Source organism: Haemaphysalis longicornis, unplaced genomic scaffold (assembly GCF_048455015.1).
Source record: "Haemaphysalis longicornis isolate Haplotype H1 unplaced genomic scaffold, Haemaphysalis longicornis Haplotype H1 scaffold_1, whole genome shotgun sequence".
Taxonomy (NCBI): Eukaryota; Metazoa; Arthropoda; class Arachnida; order Ixodida; family Ixodidae; genus Haemaphysalis; species Haemaphysalis longicornis.
Genome location: NW_027526203.1, coordinates 310,518,046 through 310,539,049, shown reverse-complemented (window position 1 = coordinate 310,539,049; position 21,004 = coordinate 310,518,046). Strand labels below are relative to the sequence as shown.

Genomic DNA, 21,004 nt, shown 5'->3' with positions numbered 1-21,004 from the left:
TGTTTACCTCGCAAAAGATCACCTCTAGCCACCCTTTGCCACTTCATTCTGACTTACCCATTGATCGAAACATGGGAAACCATCCATAGCTGTAAAGTACACTGATTTACCATGCTCACTTATCTTAGTTGTGTAGCTAAAGAAGAAATAAAGTACTACATCCCACCAGTCCAAACACCACGAGTGCGTGCGTGCCTCTCCGCTCAGGTTTCCGACTTGGGCATGTGAAATTTTTCCTTGCCCCACCCAGTAACCGTGTTTGCATCACGGCTGACGATAAACCGGTGAGGGACCACATCGCGTGTTGGCCTCGCGCTCTTCGCACTCGTTTCCATACTGCGTCCGCGCCCAACCCCGAGCCGCGCACTCGCAACCGTGGCGGTGGAGGCAGCCGCCCGACGGCGATGCCCGCGATACGCCCTCGGAGGCCCACTGCGAGGCCAGTCACATGGCGATAACTTCGCAAGCCTTAGCAGGGCCAAATCTTCAACACTCTCCCCCTTTCGGTGATGGGCGCGGAAAAAGCATTGAGGCCAAAAGAACTACGGTTTTAGCCACAGCCATTTGCCTATGCACGTCTGCATTGGTTGCGTTCGCACCGGTACACCTGGCTATGAGGATAGCTTGCGTCCCTAAGGCTTCCGTCGTTAGCCGCATGCAGTGAGAACAATACCGTGGTTTCCTTGAGAACAATGGAAACCTCGTAGTTCCGCGGACAGCGTTTCTGTCCAGGTGTTTCTTCAACCCGAACTGTTTCTTTTTATTTATAGCACCACTTACCCTCGTCGGAAAACTAGCACGTAGACTTAAAAAGAGCCATAAATTGCACTGAGAACAGCACGGGGTGGCAGTCAAATTGAGGGGTCCGCTTCAAAAAGGTTTCCTTTGGCTGTGTCTTATTCACGGAAGGCGCACGAACAAACATTTTTTGCTCCCCGGTTGAAAAGCGCAGAAAGACGATACGAAGAACAGTACGAGTGCTGCTTATTCTAGTGTAGGTTAACATGAAGAAAACAGTCCGCTGAAAATTAATTAACCGCAGCAAATTGGGGAATTTGGCTATTTCATCGGGTCTACTAGACTGCATGCAATTCGGTTGCAATAACAGGGCTTGAACAGCGCAAAAAACGTATGACGAAGCGGAGTAAACACACGGGAAAGCGCTTGTTCTGAGTGTTTACTCCTCTTTGTAGTGTCTTTTTCTGCTCCTTTGAACTCATCCCAAACAACCTCCATAATTATCACCTCTTGTGCAATTCCAGTACCACCGCGAAATGAAGTCCTCATTTCGCTAGAGTTCGGAAAACTCCCGGAATGAAATTTCACAAGCAGAAATTTACAGTGCAGTGCTTAAACTGTGTACTCCTCACTTAAAAGTGCCATGAAGGCAAAATACAACTTTGTCTAATATCAAAGAGGTAGCGTTTGGCAACTCACTGCCCACCTCTATTCCAGTCACGACAAACGATTTTTAACCGAAAAACGCACTAAATGCTGAAAAATTTTCACATTTCGTGGCACCCCGACGTATTACGGGCAGGACTGACGTAATATGGTTCAGCACGTAAAACGTAGTATATCAGTGTGTTAGGTGCGCGTCAGTAGTTTAGTGATGCGATCAATTTAACAAGAGTCCCCATTACAATCACCCAGTCATGTTTCTTTGATGCGGCTTAGGTTGGTGGAGTTGTGAAGATTTTGTGACGTCATAATAAAATGGCCGAAAAGGGCCAGGGCAGTCGTCACTATCTTTTCGTTTATCTCTCGATTATGTGTTTGAAGTTTGCGATAGAATTATTATCATTGCTATTTAGTCAACGCAGCCTTAATTTTAACGAGCAGTAATCTTCCACGCTTCCGTTCGGCACCTGCCAGGAAGGAAGTAAAGAAGAAAAAAAAACATCGGGAAAGTATACAAGTTATTAGTTTAAACCAAGCTGGCTACCTTCGCGGGGGAGAGGTCCAGGGGAGCGCAGAAAAAAGTGCTAAGACAAAGCCCAACGGCAGAAACTAACATGAAGTGAGAACACAAAATGAAATGAAGAAGGATATGCATTTGAGGGTCACAAAAGTAATAACGCGTAAATACAAAGCGGTCGTCTCGAAAAAGTCACTAGCCTTTCAACAAAAAATCACGCACCCCTCCATCTAACGACGATGATGGTTGAACGCGAAGCTTTCTCGTGATGGATTCTTTGGCTGGCCAATCCCACACTGCGAGTACGTGCTACTCTGCAGGTACGCACCACTTTCTAACGTTTGGGACATGTACGGCGCGAATCGGTACCCGCTGCTTGGCGTTCAGTGGGCACTTTTTTTAATGGCCGCCGGTTTGAGGTGTTAAGCTTAACGTCCTAAACCTCAAAATGGAAAGTTAGGTCTATAGAGTCTTGTGCCTAACAGCCTTACGGCACGCAGAGCAACGCCATTCTCATCCTACGTTGGCCTGTGGGTGACGGCTGTCGATGTTCACCTCAGAACATGACGTTAGGCCAATTTGCGTCGGGCTGTCGCACGCCTGCGTAACCTCCTCCGTCTGCTGCACATCAACCTTTAGCGGACGGGGCGTAACGGAGCTGTCGCGCAGCTTCGAAGGGAAGCGTTTTAATTTTGCTACACTTCACTCACGATCCTTATTATCGTCAAAGGAAGTTGGCTTCCCTTCAGGGTGTATTCACGTTACAGACGCATTGTGTAAACAACAATAAAGCTTCGCTTTGAAAAGAAGCCCTTTCGTTGCTTTCCAGAAGGGGCAGATTTGGCCTAGAGCCTAAAACTGTCGGCTAACATAACGAAAAATTTTCCAATCTGGTAATGGCAGAAGGTGTGTAGTTCTCAGTTTAAAAACGTATACAGGTACCATCCAAGCTGGGAAAGGCGATGTTCTCTCCCAACTCCTTTCTGGAGAGGGGCGACTTTGTCTTATTTCACTTCTTTTAACTTTTCGGAGTTCAAAACCCCATAACTATTTCCAGTTCCAGCGGTGACTTGAGATCCTCTGTCATATAACGTTTCAAGAAAATGCGTTCCTTTCTAGTGTGGAGGTGAAAACCTATAATTTATTTCAGAGAAAAGATGCTTCGTACGTGGAAGTGGTAGGGTCCCCCTATTCAGGGCACGTGCGGTGACTGCTGTCCTGTTTGCCCGGTTTGCCAACTGCCGCTGGCCTACCGGGTCTGAGCTGGTCAGCGTGCCCTTCCAAAGCTCGAGGGTTGAAGTGCTTAAAATGCATATTGCTGGTGCGTGCTGGCAATCCCAGAGGGCAGGGGCACAACGAGGAGGGGTGTGTTTCGGTGTCAGACCCCCCCCCAATTTTCTGATCACCGCACCTCCCCTCCATTTGCCTTTTTTTCGTCCATGCTATTTACGCACCACATAGATATATCAATATGTAAGAACAGAAATAATAAATACACAGATGAAAAATATGGCAGGCATTGTTTTGGCTGAAAATTCTGAAGGAGATGATGACGTAATTTTCCGTTTTAGGAAATGTACCGCTACGTATTTTGTGTGAGGGCTGCGGAGCTGCTCCAACAACCTCTACCCCTTTGCTAGCTTGATCTGAACGGCTGGCGACTGCTCTGTTGTTCTGAAGAATTCTTCCCCATTCCCTGCTAATCTCTGTGGATCCTGTATGCACCCTCCTATATCAATTTCCTTGATAGCACAGGATATGCCTGTTATTTAACTCCATAACGCCTGAATCTGTTCTTCTAAGCCCTCCTAATCCTACGATACTGCGGGTAATGCCTGAGAGGTCCGGTAATCGAACAGCTAAGCTGCCTTTGGTAGACAGAGTTCGCGCATTGTACGTTACCGGATTCACGCAGAGACGGTGTTTTCGGACTCAGAAATTTATAGCACTCTCCCCTGCATCTCCTGCCTGATCGGCGCCGCCGTGGTAAGGTTCTTCCCAGTTGCTGGAGTCTGCGGGCTAAACGTTTCGTTTTTGCGTTATGGTGAGTGACCTTGTCGCCTACTACTATACCAGGGTGGTCTGTTCCTGTTCTGCTGAGAAAGTGCGGTTTGGTCCCCAGAGCGCCTTGCTGGTATAGTTGCACCTATCTAATGTAGCCTCTTTGGTATACGGCGTGATGTTTTCATCCGCCCCAAGTAGCCCGACATATCTAGGGATATATATGGTTTATACTTTTAGCGTTCTTAGCGGCGTATCCTTATTAATTATCACTCCGACGTCACGGCCCTTTTTTTGTTGTTGTTGTTAAATTGGGCGAGACGTCCTTTGCGGCACAACGTTCTATATATTATACAGTTAACCTGGTTGAGGGCTGTTTTCGTGGAATCTGGGCCTTTGGTTGTTTGCCCCGAGAAGGACGCGAGAATCAAGTCGAATCATTCAAATGGCCTCTGCAGGAGAACAAATAAGCTTTTCAGAGGAGTGCGGGAGCTACGTGAAATGCCGTTTCACTCTGTGAAACGGCATTTCACGTGGCATTTCACTTGGCTTGAAACGGCATGTAACTATGGTCGACTGCTCTATTTCGAAGCAATACTTGGTCTCGTACCAACAACGGAAAAAAAGGAGGGCCAGAGGCGCGGCTGGCTTTAAATAGTGAACACTAACCTAGTGAAACGCCAGTAATTGCTCTCACATTCATCTGGAAGTCATGAGCGCGTATTGCCGCAAGTTTCCGTGTACAATTTGACGGAGTGAGGGTATCAGACTAGAACAAAGGACTGGACCCAGCAGCCATGTTTATTGCCTTTCACTACCCCTAGCATGCGTTGGTAAGCAGGAGGGAACCTGATTCAGAGGCTGAGTTTGCGGGGCCGCTGAGGGGAAACTGAACAATGGCTCCGCAGCAGGGTGAGCCGAGATCTCTTGAGGTACATGCGGTGGTCGCGTGAAGGGCGCGTTTCCAAGGCAGCTTTAACATGTTCCGAACGCTTATATTGCTCATTCAGCCGTTCCTCGCATTCTTTCAGGCGTTCACGGCATCTGTGTCTGGTAAGTTAAGAAATAGCTGCACCATGGGCATGGAGGCAACACAGGGAACGTTCCCCGTGTGGGGTTCTGCGAAGGCGGCACTTTAAGTGTGTATATGTCAATGTTTATGTTTTTAAAAACAGGGCCACGATTGAAACGCATTTTCGGGTTTCAGGATTATGCCAATAGTAGAACGAACACGGCACCAAAAGCCTGGAGCAGTGTCACAGTGCACGTGAGTTAATTAAAAGCTATGTCGCAGTGCACTAGAATGCTGCCAAGGTAGGCTTGGTGTACCGGAAAGTTCTCTGGGGCAGAAACAATTTGCGACAAGGCTTTTCCCGAATAAAGTAAAGAAAGTGCACAAAAATTAGATGTACTTCGCAAGCAAAGCTTGTATTGGCTGGCTCGCGCCGTCGGTGGTGGCGCACCCCGAAACGCCTTGTGGTAAAGCCAACTTCATCTATGCGCTCTAATGAAGATGATGATGGTGCTACGGAAGTGTTTATTAGCACGTACCCACTCCGGGGGATTCACCAGGGATAAAGTGTTGACTGTGCCCGTCGGTGGCGGCGTACGCCGAAACGCCTTGCGGTAAGGCCAAACTTACCCACGTGCTCTTCGGGCGCAGCTCTCGCTCGCTGTTACAGCTGGCGCGGGCACGCGCGCACAAGTGTCGCGTTATATCACGGCACACTGTGAACCAATCGGCGTCGTCGCTCGCATCGCTCCACATCGTCCCTTGCTCAGTTCTGGTAGTTCACCTTCTAGCGCGGAATGGGTAGCCCTCGCGTGGTTCGCTCCCCTGAAGAGCGGGCAGCCATTGAATAACTTTAACGTTCCAGATAATCGCAGAAGAGCGATCTACAATAACTTGTACCAAACATTTGCGTTGGGGTAAAGCTTAGCGAAGAGAAAATCTTTCGGTTTACTCGATTGATGGTTTTCCTTTTTCTTCTTGGTCATTGTCTTTTGATTTTGACAGAAGTGTTTTCGTTTTCGTTTTGGCGCCATTGCGTTTCGCTTTGGTCATTTTCATTTTCACTGAGGTCAAGGGAAGGGGTTATGATTTTTTATGAGGCAACTTAGTGAGTGGGTGGCATTTTTGATGAGACAAGAAGCATTTATTTATTTATTTATTTATTTATTTATTTATTTATTTATTTATTTATTTATTTATTTATTTATTTATTTATTTGTTAGCCAAAGGTTCTCAAAAAAGGCACCCCATATTAGCAGTGCACAAGAAAAATTGTTGAAAGAGAAGGGAGAAAAGAAAAGTTTCCCTAGGCTGATTAAGAGAAAAATACATAATAAAAATCACTGATTCACGCCACCGGGAATTGAAACCTGATTCATAGTTTGAGCTGGTCATTTGTCGTTCTATGCCCCGTTGGAAATATCGAGAAGCTGTTCGATTACTTTTCGCCGAAGTTTGCGCAGTGGTGATTCGGACATTGTTAGGCCATTAGCGACTCAGCGATGTGACACCGGGAACACTTCCAACACTACTCGTATAACTGTACTCTCTTTGAGCTGCATGCTCAGTTCACGTCGATTATAACAACTGAAATACGCGTGATTACTACCAGCAACACAAAACGTACATGGATTAATTTTACTGGATAATTTTTACTGGTCCATCTTCAAAAATGAAGCGTAAAATAGCTGTCTATATAAGGTTGAAGTTCTTGCTTAGGCTTAAATATAGGCAGGTGTTTCATTAAACTGTTGCCATATTTACAACAGAACCTCTAGTAATACATAAAACTACATTTGTTATCTCCGGTCGTTCCAAACTTCTGCGATTTCGAAACCTGACTTTGATTCTCGGCTACTAAATTGAATTTATAAAGCAAATACAGGCGGCTATTTACTATAACTCATTAGCGAAATCTGCAACCATCAGTTCATGTCTGCGGACATGTTTGGCAAAACCGTGACTGTATTTACGGAGGGGAAGAAACGTATAGATACCGCGTTTTCGTTTCTGGAATGCGCATATTCATTTCCATCAGATACTGTACCTTCTTGTGTTACCCAGGCGTCTAAAGTACGGTATTTGAATAAAATTAATATCTTCTGCACTTTGCCGCTACGGGTAACAGAAGCGCTCAACGGAAACTGGGCGGCATTTTGTTCTTGTAGTCTAAAACAAAAATAATTATTCACATTATTCACATTCATTCAAAACAAATATTCACATCAGCTGTAGATAACCACCTTAAAATTGATGCAGTGTTCTCGGACCTATCAAAAGCATTTGACCGAGGGCCACATAATTTGCTTATTGACAAAATTAAAAGCAAATGGGCTTCCGGATATGCTGGTGTTTTGGTTCAAAGCATATTTACTGAATCGTACTCAGTTTGTTGAACGTCAATCTGTTCGATCTAACCATATCAGTGTCATGTCCAGAGTTCCTGAAGGATTAGGGCTCGTACCTTTATTTTTTTTTGGTATTTATAAAGGACGTTGCAGTTGGTATTGATGATACCGTTACTGTGAAACAGTTCGCTGATAATTGTGTTGTTTATTCGGTTATTAATGGTATCTCAAGCCAGATTATATGTAAATGGGAGCATTTGTAAACTTGCGCACTGGTGCGATCGGAGAAAAATGGGGATCACGTTTACTAAAACAGCATGTATGACAATAACAACAACGCGAAATCCCCTACCGTATGTGTACAAAATTGGTGGACAAGTTATTCAGACTGTCTCATCTACAAAGTGCTTATGGCTAAGGATTAACAATTCTTAAATGGGATGCTCACATCGACGATATCTGCACTAAAGCGTTCAGAAAACTATGCTTTTTGCAGCGGAAATTGAGAACTGCATAAAAAAAGGCAAAACTTGAAGCCTATCATACTCTGATCAGACCAGTCCTCGAGTACGCCTCCATTGTACGGGACTATTTAAATGCCAAAGATATTGCCTGGGCTGAGAGGATACAACGATAGACGGCAAGACTTATAATGTATGACTACCGATTCTCGTCATCTGTAACAAACATATTGGAGCAGCTGTAAGTGCAACCGCTCCGTGCACCTGCGTCGACAGGTTGCAAGGCTAAATTTTTCTTCCTTCTGTGTAACAGTAAAATTGGTTTATGTGGAGACATGTATATATACACCCCGTGCCGTTCAGATCAACCATACTAATACCCGTGCCAAACGTGCACGAAAAATTACATTAAGGGCGCGCCGTGCTACACGCCAGAACGCGAATGCATTAAATGAGTTAAGCATGATGGTGATAACAACGAAAAATAGAGATGCACTAATATTTTATGATATTTTAACCTAAAGATACGTTTTAGAAGGTTAAAAATGTTCTTTGTGAACGAAAACGTTATGAGAAATAGTGTTTTCTAACAAACGGTGTGAGCAGTTTCTAATAGTGGCTTCAGCAGCTGCCGTCATCTGCCAGCGGTAGCCAAATCCGAAATATTTAAAACGACGAGTAACACGACGTTCTGCCTATTGCCGCTGTTTTAGTGAACGTCGTCCTCTTCAGAACTTCACCACTATGAGGGCACAGAAAATCTTATTTCGAAGTTCAGGTACGTTTCCGCGCCAACACACTGGTGCTGAGAGTTTACTTGGTTTCATTTGATGCCCATTGCGTTCGAGAGTAGGCAGATTTAAGGTGTTCGTGAAGGCGAATGAGTTTTGCGGAACTCCTTAAACCTAAAATGACATTAGAGCGAATGGCATTAGATTTTTGCGTGTAGCAGAGAATTAGTGACATTAAAACTTAAGGCCTTAACTATTTAATGTCACGCTTCGTGTACGTGTGGCACGGGTATTAATCACTCTTAAGTTGTTCGCCCCTACTTTAACCGAAGTAAGCGTTTTCAAATGTCATATTTCCCTCTCACAGCTGAAGAACTGAACGCGCTCTACCGGAATGTATTGCTCAGTGTACTAATGTTAACTGTTTTGAAAAATTGCTACTAACACTACTACGACAACCCTTCTCCTGCTAGGGCAGCAGTGCTGCCTGCAGTATTTGTAAATAAATAGATAAATAGATTTATTTCTCCATGTAATGTACGTGTAATATTCAGAAGGAAGTAATGTCGACAGTATGACCGATTCTATGTGCAACATAAATGAACTAGCTCTATACACCCTTGTTACGGGAGTCCGTGCCTAGTTGACCTCGTTTTATAACAGCATTATATTGATCTTGGTTAATTTTCTTATCCCAGAATATCTTTTTAGTGGATAGGGAATTTGTTTTGGGCGGCCGATGCATGAATATGTTACGGCATGTGGTGTCTTGAATAAGAAATCGGTAAGTGGATAACGATGCGTGTTCCGGTATAGAGTGAACACTAATGCGCTGCGACAGTGAAATTATGAACGAAACGTCTTCGCTAAACTCCAAACACGATGCCCACCGAAATGTACAACTTTTGTGCAGTGAATGTGTCTATATATATATATATATATATATATATATATATATATATATATATATATATATATATATATATATATAAATATATATGTATATATATATATATATATATATATATATATATATATATATATATATATATATATATATATATATATATATATATATATATATATATATATATGTGTGTGTGTGTGTGTGTGTGTGTGTGTTAGAATAGCACTGTCTTAGTCGCGCTTACTTCTTTCATTGCCTTTAGTGCTTCCTTTTTAATAAATTTCTGCTATCGCATCAAAACACACGCTAAGCACGTGCACAAAATTATGCTGCTTATCTATCGTTCCTTTATCGTGCTCCAGCCATCTCACGATGCAGGTTGACTGGATATGTCTTCACATCGCGTAACATTTCCCGCATTTAATAGGCGTGTCGTCAGTCACGCTAATCCGGCAGGCAGTAATAATCCGTAATAGTAAAAATGATTATTTTCCTATAGCATTTAACTGGGCGAGTTCTTCTTAATGGTTCGTGATGTTGCAAGCAGACTGGAGACAAGAGGCAAGAAAGAAAAGGCGACAGCAAGTGCGCGTGCTGTCACCTTTTTCCCATCGTATCTTGCCCCCGGCGCATTTTGAAACGCCATGAATGTTTTGGTTTCGACCAACTTCCTTGATTTTCGCACAACTGACACTTCCCGCAGACCGGCACGTCGTCTATAATCCCTCGTACTTTTTACTGTCAAGCATAGAAGCATTACCCACCACAAGAAATAGAAAAAAAAACGTGTGCGGAACCGTGTCGGCCACGCTTGTAGACTCATGACAACAAACCGACGACCGGCTCATAAAATAAGACAGCGCTTCCGCAAGGACACAGGACGCCAGGAAGACGTCAGGTTGTGTTTTCTGCCGGGTCGCTCTGCGGCGCGAGACGTTCCCTCCAGTTGTGCTTTGCGACACGTGTTTTCGGCAGCCTAAGACAAAAAGCAAGCAAGCTTGGCTGAGCATTCGTATAACGAACGTGGTGCCGATTACAGCGGTTTCATATTTCCTGTTTCGTTAGATACCAAAATAGTATGCTCGTCCCGGTCCACTTTCCCTACCTCGCCCCGCCAGGCTGGTAGAGGCAAGGAAGTGATTATCGGGGCCCTTAACCGGGTAAATACTTAGCGTAGTTGAGGTCCGAAGAAACAACATTGATCCCGTTTCATGCCACGCGTGCTGCGGATGCACCTAACCCAGCGTGTAAACGCGCGCTTCGGGGAGCTGCGAATGCCGCCCTGAAGGGCTCCAGGATGTAAAAAAAGCCCCACCGCCTAACGAAAAGCAAGAAAACAGAACTGGCCGGGAGGATAAAATTTTATGATAAAGCACTTGGAACCGTCCTGCTCGGCGTTGTACAAGAGGTGACGGAACTGAAGCGCGAGGAAAAGAGCGAACTCGGTAAATTGATGATGTCTCCCGAACACGCACAAATCGAGAAAGCACGAAGAAAACAGCCGTTCGCAACAAACAAACAAACAAACAAAAAAAACAGCGAGCAAACAGGGAATATGGAACGGCATCTGCTGCGCGCAGACGGAGACATTCTCCCTCAAGGTTCCCCCCTCTTGACAGCGCACGTTAAACTGGGTTTCCAAAAGAAACAACCCATATGCGAAAAAGAATCACCGAAAGTCAAAAGGAAAAGAAGATCGTCGCTTTTCGAAAACAAGCAGACAGAAAAGACGTGAAGGCGAAGGACGAGCGTCTACAGACACCCGAATAAGAAGTAAAGATTTGGTTCCTCCTGAAAAAGGAGAGCGCGCTCCACTTCTGCGGGCGGCGGCTCTTTGCGTCGGACCAGTTGTTACGTCTCGGCGCGAAGGGAGAGGCCGCTGGGAGAGGGGGCCGCCGACTCCCGGGTGAAAACCGAGCGAGGGGACAATTAAGCTTTAGTGTGGAAGGAGAAATACGGGCGGGCCGCCTCGTAGAATGTCGGCCGTGACCGTGGTTATAAGAGGGACGCGCCAAACAGGCTCCGCCGTCACTCCGCCACTTGTCGGCGGCACCGGCTATGAAAGCGACTGACATGCAATTGGTAAGCCTGTTCCGGCACTCTTGCCGGCCCCTCCTTCTCCCCGCCGTACCCGGCCGGATGTGGGCGCGAGGCCCCATCTATACAGCTTGCTGGGCCAAACCGCGACCCGTTGCATTACTTCGGCATTCATTGCAGGCTTGACTTCGGAGTTCAAGAAGCACGGAGGTTGTGTGATTTGATTTGTACGGGTGCCCGAGGAAAGTAGCGGCAATTTTGCCTTTTTTTTTTTGCTTGTACACGAATTAGGTATAAGGGTCGTTTGCTTAGATGACGCGGCTCCCTTACAACTAACGGGACTCGGAATTAATCTGGCACACAGTGACAGCTCCCGACAAACTGGCTTGTCTTCGCAAAAGCGTATACAAGCACGCTTGTCATGTGAGTGCCGGTCCTGCAGGGAAGCGTCCCAAAAATGACTAGGCGTGGTATCGAATCACCCTACCCGGGACCATATTTGCGAATTTTTGTCTGTGACAAGAGCACTTCTATACAGGGCGGTGCCTCCCGTGGTAACATTTTTTGTTGGACCCATTGACTTCCTCAGCTTTTTTCAGATTGACAGCAAGCAGGTCAATTTCTTATTTGCAACCTCCAGAACTAAGTTCAGTGATTTTGTCGATTATTTTCATCTGTGTGTCATTTTCTCTTCTTTTAAACTCATTTCAGAACGCAGGAAAAATAGCCAAAGCAAGGAAACGAAACTGTACTTCGCTTTTGTTTGTATGTTGTTAGCGTGTGTTTAGGTAGAAAACGGACAGGGGAGTAGTGGAGAGAGTGCTTGAAAGATCGTTGGGAATGCGACACGAAGTGCCACTAAGGCGCCGTAGGTTTAAGGTTCCTGAAGATTCCACTGATGATACAAAGCATGAAAGTGTCGCATATTATCTAATTTACGAAAAGGAGCACATTAACGGACTCACTGACTACGCGACAGTTGCAATGAACTCAAAATTCAAGAAAAATTTGCTTGGTTACGATGTAAGAATGAGGGTCGGGCGTAAGGAGTTTGAAAATGTGTACATGCATTGTGATATTTTTGGGCTGGGACATGCTTTACTCGATTCAAGATGTTTTATGCAATATACGTTTTTCATTTAGTGTTGCAAAAAATGAAAGATTTGATACTGAAAAAAGAGTGAAACACATCTATTCCGTCATCCGTATAGCGATGGGTCCCCTTTTCTATCCAATTCTACATTTTTAAACATTTGCGAATAACTCCTGCACCCATGTGAGTGGCCGAACCATGCATCGAGAGTGGGCAAGGTTCAAACGACCTGCAACGGGTAACAGCCCCAATATAAAAATATGCCGCTGAGCTTCAAAGTACTCAGTGTCCCCGAAAAAAACATTAAAGCTGCAATAATTTCGGTGTAGAACGCAGTGACACGATTACGTACACATGAAAGATAGGGTGCTAGCTTAAAGTGCAGAATATTGCCCCAAACAAGAGAATTTAGTACCAAATTACATTACACCGACCGATCTATTAATAACGAATATGAGCGTCCGTTTTATGGTAAATGTATCCTTCGCTACTTCAGAAGTATCCTCCCAAACTTTGCTTAGCAAGGACTGCGGTTTCCAAGGGATATGTTCATTGATCACTCACTCTAATCTTCCACCGTACGCCGTGAAAACGTAGTGCTTCTGGCGTTATTTTTCGTGACCCTATTTGTGGGAACTGCTGAAACGTTTTGATAAGACACACGCCAAAGAGAATACAGGCGTATAAATTAGTTGAGCAGTAATCAAACTGGTTTATTTTTGATGTCATAAGTAGTAACAGCAGCAAAGAGTTCACCAACATCGTTCTTTTGTCTATTGGTAAGCATTCCCCAATGAGTGTGCATTCTGTTGGCAAAGGCTGCAACATAAAAAAAAGGGCAACCAATCGCTGACACATTTTCAACCATGCGATTGCACAACGCCCAAGAGCGTACCACGCTGACATTTTTCTGTGTTTCTGTTGCAATTCAACTCATGCACACACTGCTGATGCTAAGTAAAAAAAAGGTCGCCATCCCGCCCTGCAAAAGTGGCTGTCAAGCGAAGCTGCTGAAAACCACTACAAATGCTCATGGGGGAGAGTATGAAATGTATCTCGTCGTCTCAGCGGGCTTGAGGATTGCCCTCGGCTTCTCTGGGGGCAAATGCTGGGTCCTGCCTAGCCTGACAAATGCGTTCGGCGTCTTGAGAAAGGACTGCTATATGTAGTGACACTAGTCCTGCCTAGCCTTCGGGCTAGGACGGCCTAGCCGGCCTAGCCGGCCTAGCCGGCGCGCCGTCGATGGCGAGGCTGAGGGTCCAAGCGCCACCGAAACAGCCGTTAAACCATCGCCTAGTCACGTGTTCGCTTGCGCTAAAGCACTCGCACAGATGACCCAGCCGGCGCTGAGCGATTAAGCGCAGGCGAAGCAGCCGTTTCATCCTCCAATAGTCGCGGTGTAGCGTAGCGGCGAGGCTCCAAGCGAGCGAAGAGATAAGAAAGCTGTAGCTTTAGCTGAAAGCTGTAAAGTCAAATGCGATGCGATGAATGACATTGAAAGATGTGGGTATCTTGACATCTCAACCAATATGATTTTCGGTACCAGCGTTGGCACAACTGCCGAGTGCCGCGGGTTATCGCAGAACGGGCCATTAAAGGTCGAGCACGCGGCCTATTGCACCTATTTGGTCGAAATAATCAAGATAGTTTGTAATATTATTTGCCGCGTGGTTACCGGATTGTTCGCCCTTTGAAGACAAAAAATCACAATTTTCAATCAATTTCTTGCTCGGATTTCTTGGCGTGCGCTAACCCTCATTCACATTACAGCATAGGCAAAGCTAAAATCTCATATTTTGCTTCGCTTTTGTGGTTTTCAGAAGCCCTGCTTTATCGTCCTTCTGGCGGCAATCAGCGCTGGTGCCTACGAAGTCAACAATCTTCGTCATGGAAACCTTGTCGGACTGCGAAGCAACGGCTTCGACTTCAATCCTAGCGCGGCGACGGCTCAGCAGATCATTTTCAGCGGCCCAAATGCCTTGGAAAGGATGCTGAGCCAAAGTATCGGACACAGCCTTGAACAAGGAATAATAACCGGCAGTAGCGGGCACCGCGGACTCGTCCAAGGGATCGGGCACAATTTCGGGCCCAGCGCAGGCCATTTAATCAGCCCCACTGGCCTTCACGGCCTACAGCCCGTGCTCTCTCCGGGAGTCGGACACGGCGTCGCTTTGAGTGGGATACAGGGCTTCGGACAGGGCTTCGAACGGAATGTTGGGAAGAGTCTGCAGCCAGCCATCGTGCCGACTTTCACTCGCCAGATCCCGCAAGGCGGCGGTCGAGGTCTCTCCCAGGGATTCACCCTAGGCGTCCCTCGTACTGTTGGGCACGCTATGGCACACAAAATCACTCACGCCAAAGCTCCTAGCTCCCCTCGTAGCAACATCGGGCAAGCCATGTTTCAAACAGTGGGACAGGCCGGGAGTTATGGCTCCAGTTCCAGCTACGGTTCGAGCCACGGGTTGGTGCAATCGTTTCAGCCCAACTACGGACATCAATTTGCCAGCCCTTTCAGGAGACCTGTGCACGATGACTTCGCTTTCGGCGAGAGCAAGGTTATTCACGGGCCAACGTACTTAGTTCATACATTCGGCACAGGAAGGGACCCGTACTACGGCAGCCAGAAGTCGTACTCAGGCAAACGGCAACGAGGAAGCAAAGCCTACGTGCGGAAGGCCGTCATGCTGAAGGAAAAAACGCGACACCGGCACTGAACTCGACTCCCAAACAACGTGTGGACATCCTTTGAGGCAATGATCAACAAAAAGGTAAATATTCGGAGTTACTTCTGTTTTAAAACGTATTGTAACCGCTTAGAGTCGTAGGTAGTCTTCTACGACCAACAATCGCTTCTTTAGTCTACTGAGAGGGGATTGTGGCGGTCTCTTATAGGCAGAAAACCTTGCCCGCAGTCAAAACGCAGTGATTTTGTGATTTCTAAGCCGCGCAAGATCACTTATTGCACTGCTATGAGATGATGCCTTAATTTATTAACACTGAAAGTAAAGTGGTTAATATCTTGATCCTAAGAGGCATCACTGAAACCTGCTAGCTCTCTCCGGATGAGCCCAGACTCTACCAGCAGTAGTTCTTTGACTTGTGTCAACGTATTCCTGTTTGTACAACCATAAACTTCATAAGATAAAGCGCACGCAAGATTAGCGGGACTACTTGCCAGGTTTGTTTTCAATTGTAAATGCACCAATAAATGCAGACGTCGACCTCCCAATGTGGCTTGTGCACTTAACAGGTAATATGTCCACGGGAACACCAGGAGAACAGGTGCTTGTAGTTCATTTGAAGCTTCCGGGCTCTTCTAGTTTTTGACAGGAAAACTGCACAACCGGACCTAATATTACCCATCATTTTCGCGATCATGCTATTGAAATAATTCCACAAGAAAAACGCAGCTGAATAAATCAATGTACAGGTAGGAGCGGCCGCACAAATTCACGACTCTATGAAAGTTTCAGTGGTTCTCGCCATTTTTTACGCAGAAAAATGGCTCGGGAAGATGGTGTGTAGCCGGATCAGGCAGAAGATGCCGCCTTTTTGAACACCGCGATCCTCGAAAGTTCATCGTGAATCTACCTCTTCCCGTGCATTGCGGCAAGCATTCTTGACAATCCTGTTCGTGACTTTTCATAACATTTCTTGTATCACCCTATTGTAAATAAACTTCTACCCAATGAATTTTTCAAATAAACACAAAATTCAATTCCGATATTTTACGTGTGCGTTTCAGGAGGTGATGAAAAATGAGCAAAAAATATTCTAGAATAACAACGACAACATATGTCTTTCAGGCAGCTAAACCACTTAAAAACAGGGATTATGATGATTATGTCACTGGGAATAGCTTCCTTTCTGGTTTGAGAAGAAAAAAGAGCCACATTACATGTTTCTTCCACAACGCATACCACAGCATTTGTCCTAGCCATGGTGTTAAAACTGTTAGCATGCTAAAAAAATCTTTTTTAACGCGATAGTGTTATCAGGCTCACTTTTCTATTTTTCCATGGCTGCTAGCTGTCCGCTATCAGCCGTGTTCATCAACCGTTCAGGAAGTACATCATGTCATCACTGCCAACCGGAAAGGTCGACCGAGGCAGCCCTATGAGAGGGTTTGCCTAAATCTGGAATACGGCACAGCGGCAACTGGAGTGTGGAAAAGGAAGACAAAGATACTACGACGGAGACAAAAAAACATACGGGATTTCAGCGGGCACCGCGCCTGCGCTGTAGAGTTCATTCTACGCCCCGTCGCTGGACGCATACGCTCGGTATACGCGGTCACCAGCCGCTCCCGCAACTTACGCCATCCAACGAAAGAGCCTTTGCCGGCACCAGCATTGTGTCATGTAACCAGAAAAAGGGTGCTAAAGATGAATGTCAGGCCCTCAAAAACAAAGGAAGGCCTAGATTAAGACCACAAACAAACTAAAAATGTTGTAATTAGAATTTAAACCGAGAATAGGCGCACATTTTTGTATTACTTTCCGAACTTTTTCGCGGTCCTGTTACCGCCGCACGCCCTGTTCGGCAAACGATGAAGACCACCAAGCGGCAATTTAAAAACCGCCCTTTGAATTGGTCGGGATGCTACCCAATAGAACAGCAAGAATCCTCGGCCTGCCCCTACAGAGAAGCGGCAGAGCCGATCTCACAATCGCAATATTTAACCAATTGGCGCACATTGCAATACGCCCAACCAGGGGAAGAGCAGGAATGAGAGAAGAAACGATAAGAGTTATGCAGGCACTGATCATGAGCAGGATATCGCACGGCCTGCCGTATCAAAGACGTACACCTTACACCAAAGGGAACGAAATGAACACCACCATCAGGCCAGTATATAGGCATCCCTCAAGCTCCCATTTCTCACAGTGCCCAGAAAGGCCTTCAAATTGGGCCTTTATAACACCTTTAAAGAAGTTAGAGTAGCCATTCTCTCAGCACAAATGGAGAGGCTGGGGAAAAAAATCGGCACGGGCCATCGCACAGATGGTAGACACTCCTCCAGCGATGAAACGACTGGACGCCATGATGGACATATCACCGATGCAACGACTCGCCATAAGAGCTCTCCCCCTACCGAAATATGTGGATAAAAAGTTGCCTATCTACCACTGTTTCCTACTTTCAACAGAGACATGTACAATTGATAACACTTTACTTTCGAATGAACTAAATCGAACACTCCTCAAAAGTATAACACTCTATTTAGGAATTTAAAAAAAATGTAGTGTATCGTTTAGGACAGGGACACTTTCGTTAGCTTTCGTACTTCGCGAAGACGACGGCCGATCTTTGTGCGGACGTATTTGTTACTACGAGGAAAGCTGATTTTGGTTCAAGTTAGCGAGGGAGGCAAAAGTTGCGCAAATGCTTATACCCGCGCGCAGAACAACTCTAGTTAGGACGCATACTTTTGCAGAGGTCTAAAGGTTGGAGGTGGCGTTCGGCCGGCCTAAATAGGGCAAACATTGGACTCGGAAGTGCAATTTCTCAAGAATTTATTAAACAAAAAAATTTTTCTGTGATACATACAAAAGAAATTGTAAATATACAGCAAGGACGCTTTTCAAGCTATTTTTTACTAAAAATAATATTTTCAAGTAAAACAAGGTTTCCTAACTCCAGAACTATCGCACGCACGCGTATAGTTCGTAGGCTTCTAATCTCCTGTATTGCATTACAAAATAGCGGATATTGCTACCTATGCGGTTAGTTTTAAACAGGTAATGCCGACATCGGTGCAGCGCGGCGGTGTAGCAGAGAAACCCCCGGCGAACGCACTCATGCGCACGGCAGTGCGTCGTGCCAGTCGCTGGAGAAGTGCGAGCTCCACGAGCAAGGTTACCCTTCTCCATCACAGACGCTTCGAAACTAGTTTTGGCGACTCTCCGACAGGTGCAAACATCGTCGGCTACAGAGCTATTTTGAACAACGGTACTCGATGTGATCTTGAAGGTGAACATTTTGACATACTTCTGTCTGGTTGGGAAGTTACTGAACTGAGATTTAATTATGCTCCAACCAATACATAGACAAAACCCGACGTTTCGATCTGTCGTACGATCGGTCTACGAGGCTTAGGATTTCGCCATGATGATTTCACAAGCATAAACCCCTTGTTTGGATAAAATCTGGACAAAACATTGCGTGCAGTTGGTCTTTAAACCCTGCCCTGCCATGACTGAAGGGACACTAAAGTTAATTTGTCAAAGTTCTGTTTTTGTTTGCAATGCAAAGATTGGCTCAAATAAACCCACTTTTTATCGTTTATCCGTTCGATGAAGCAGTGTTTATTTTTTATAAAGCCTGACAGAAGAAAAAATACCATGACAGAAGAACAAAATAACATGCGACATTTGCGGCGGCCGAAAATGTCGCATCGCAAATTGCGATGTGATTGGACGATGTCCCAGATTGGAATTCAAATCAGTTTCGGTTACTGTTCTGTACAAAAACATGCTTGGCATCCGACGATATCATTCGTTGGGCGTTCTCGCTATCTCAGGAATCGGCATACCTCTCTCTTGCCATGTTGTCGGCTCTAGAATGCGTCAGATAAGCTTGCCAGCACCGCTTGGAATCGTAACTTTCACTAGCCGAGGCACAGGCAGCGGCTGAACGCCCTTCGTATTATCGGTGACGCTCAACTGCGAGGCATTGCACCCCCACTTCTGGAGCTTGCCTGGCTCGTACCTGTGTCCTAAAGGCGTATTCGCACAAGGCTGAGAATCGGCTGATTCGGCACTGTGCCCGCAAGCAGTCCGTGCTTATATAAACCTCACGCCGACGAGAACTCGTAAGCGCGTCAGTCTCAGTCTGCACGCAGTCTGCCTACTCGCTCGTGAAGCAGTGAAGGTTGCAGCGCAAACTGGGGAATTCAGTACAGAAAACGTTACATTCAGTACAAAAACAATAGACTAAAAAAGTCCCGTCGGAACTGCATCACACTGCACCCAGTGCTTCAGACCGCTCGGTCATAGCCCCAGCGCCGTAGGGGATGGAAATATATATATATATATATATATCCTATTCGCCCCAAGATCGAACACAGTCGGCTCCTGGAGGCGGAGTGAGGAACCGCTCCTACTGCAGACGTAGGTTTCACGTCGGCGGCTCGTCGAAGTTGTTCACGACGCAAGACACGCTATTAAAAAAAAGAAAAAAAAAGAAAAAGAAAAATCTAACGAGTGTGAATGTTTGGCAATAAAGAATGGACTGGTTACCTCTATTTGCGGATTTTATCGAAGAATGTATTAATCGGCTTCCGTCGAGGGATAGCATGGTCCTTTAGTTCCGTGGAACATCGCCGTGGTCATGGTTTGGCGCGTAAAACGTACGTGTTAATAACTTTGTTTCTGCCCTTTGCAGTTTCGTTATCGATGAGGGCAGTCGTCTGCACTCTTCGGAACGGCCCAGTGTGTTTTGTTGAAGGTGGCGGGGTTAATGAGAATAGCAACTGCATGAAAACGGTCAAGAGACACGGCGGAACGAGCGCACTAGGGGCTGCATTTGCAACAATAACATTGTAAAACGTTAGCGTGTGTCCTTTTGCTAATACGAAACTGACGAAACCAAAGGCTAAGTACTAGGGCCGTGCACCGCCGATCAATTTACCGAAGCGTACTTTACACATTCCAGGAAGCATATGTTCAGTGAAGTCTTCATATTCTGTTTTTTTTTTTTTTTATAAATACGGATTTGCGCTGTCGTCCACGATACTGCGTGACATTTATGCCTATTTGTAAGTATATGTTTATTTACATTTTTGGGGATGCGTGAAAATACTTCAGCCGGATATTTTGGTGGAATTACGCAGTTGTGAAAATGCGCCTATCCTGTTTCCTCTCTTGTCTCGCTTTGATGTAGGCCGTTTTAAAATTCGGATATGAATCGGCTCACCCAAGAACGCGTTTCGCTCCGTATGACCGTATGCTTACCATTAGCCAGGTCTCAACCCCATAAAGTGGATCGAAAAATTCAAAAAGAATTAAAGATTGCGTAACGGAACCTTACCCTTCTAGCCGGACAAAACACGGATATTTTCTACAACATGCACGTCGCCTCACGGCTCGCTGGATTCTTTTTATTGCTCCACGCCAGCAAGCACCAAGGTATCCATGGACTGAGGGGAACCTCCCACCCGGAGAGCACCCGAAGAGAACGCTTGCTTTTATATAGTTTATCCACGCTACTCCACTACCACACCGACGGCTTTGAATAGTATTTTGAGAAATGCGGGCCATAATTCGTGGAGGGGGCTCAGTGGTTTTCGGTGTGCCGATGTTTATTATATCTGCCTTACTTTTCGGCCCACCTCTTTCGGACTGCTCGTCACGCAACACGATGCCTGGGGTTCTTCCACATGCCACGTAGTGCTGGTCGCCAACGCTTGGTTGCTTCTCATTGTGACATGCGCTCTCTTCGCGCTGGTACTGGAAGGTCGGCCGGAAATTAAAGAAAAGAAGAAAAACACTTATC

General features: G+C 45.8%; 1 protein-coding gene across 1 annotated transcript; it reads left to right on the top strand.

Moving 5' to 3' along the window:
- Positions 1 to 11,327: 11,327 nt before the first annotated feature.
- LOC144170153 (uncharacterized) lies at positions 11,328 to 16,214 on the top strand. The gene is made up of 3 exons (XM_077699760.1): positions 11,328 to 11,460; positions 14,329 to 15,276; positions 16,006 to 16,214. The coding sequence occupies exons 1-2, from the start codon at positions 11,437 to 11,439 to the stop codon at positions 15,220 to 15,222; spliced, it is 918 nt and encodes a 305-aa protein (XP_077555886.1). The 5' UTR covers positions 11,328 to 11,436; the 3' UTR covers positions 15,223 to 15,276; positions 16,006 to 16,214.
- The last annotated feature ends 4,790 nt before the right edge of the window (positions 16,215 to 21,004 follow it).

Bases quoted from the DNA above. Each gene is read 5' to 3' on its own strand.
- LOC144170153 (XM_077699760.1), top strand. From the start codon at position 11,437: ATGAAAGCGACTGACATGCAATTG. The intron at 11,461-14,328 runs GTAAGCCTGTTC...TGTGGTTTTCAG, and splicing joins AAGCGACTGACATGCAATTG to AAGCCCTGCTTTATCGTCCT.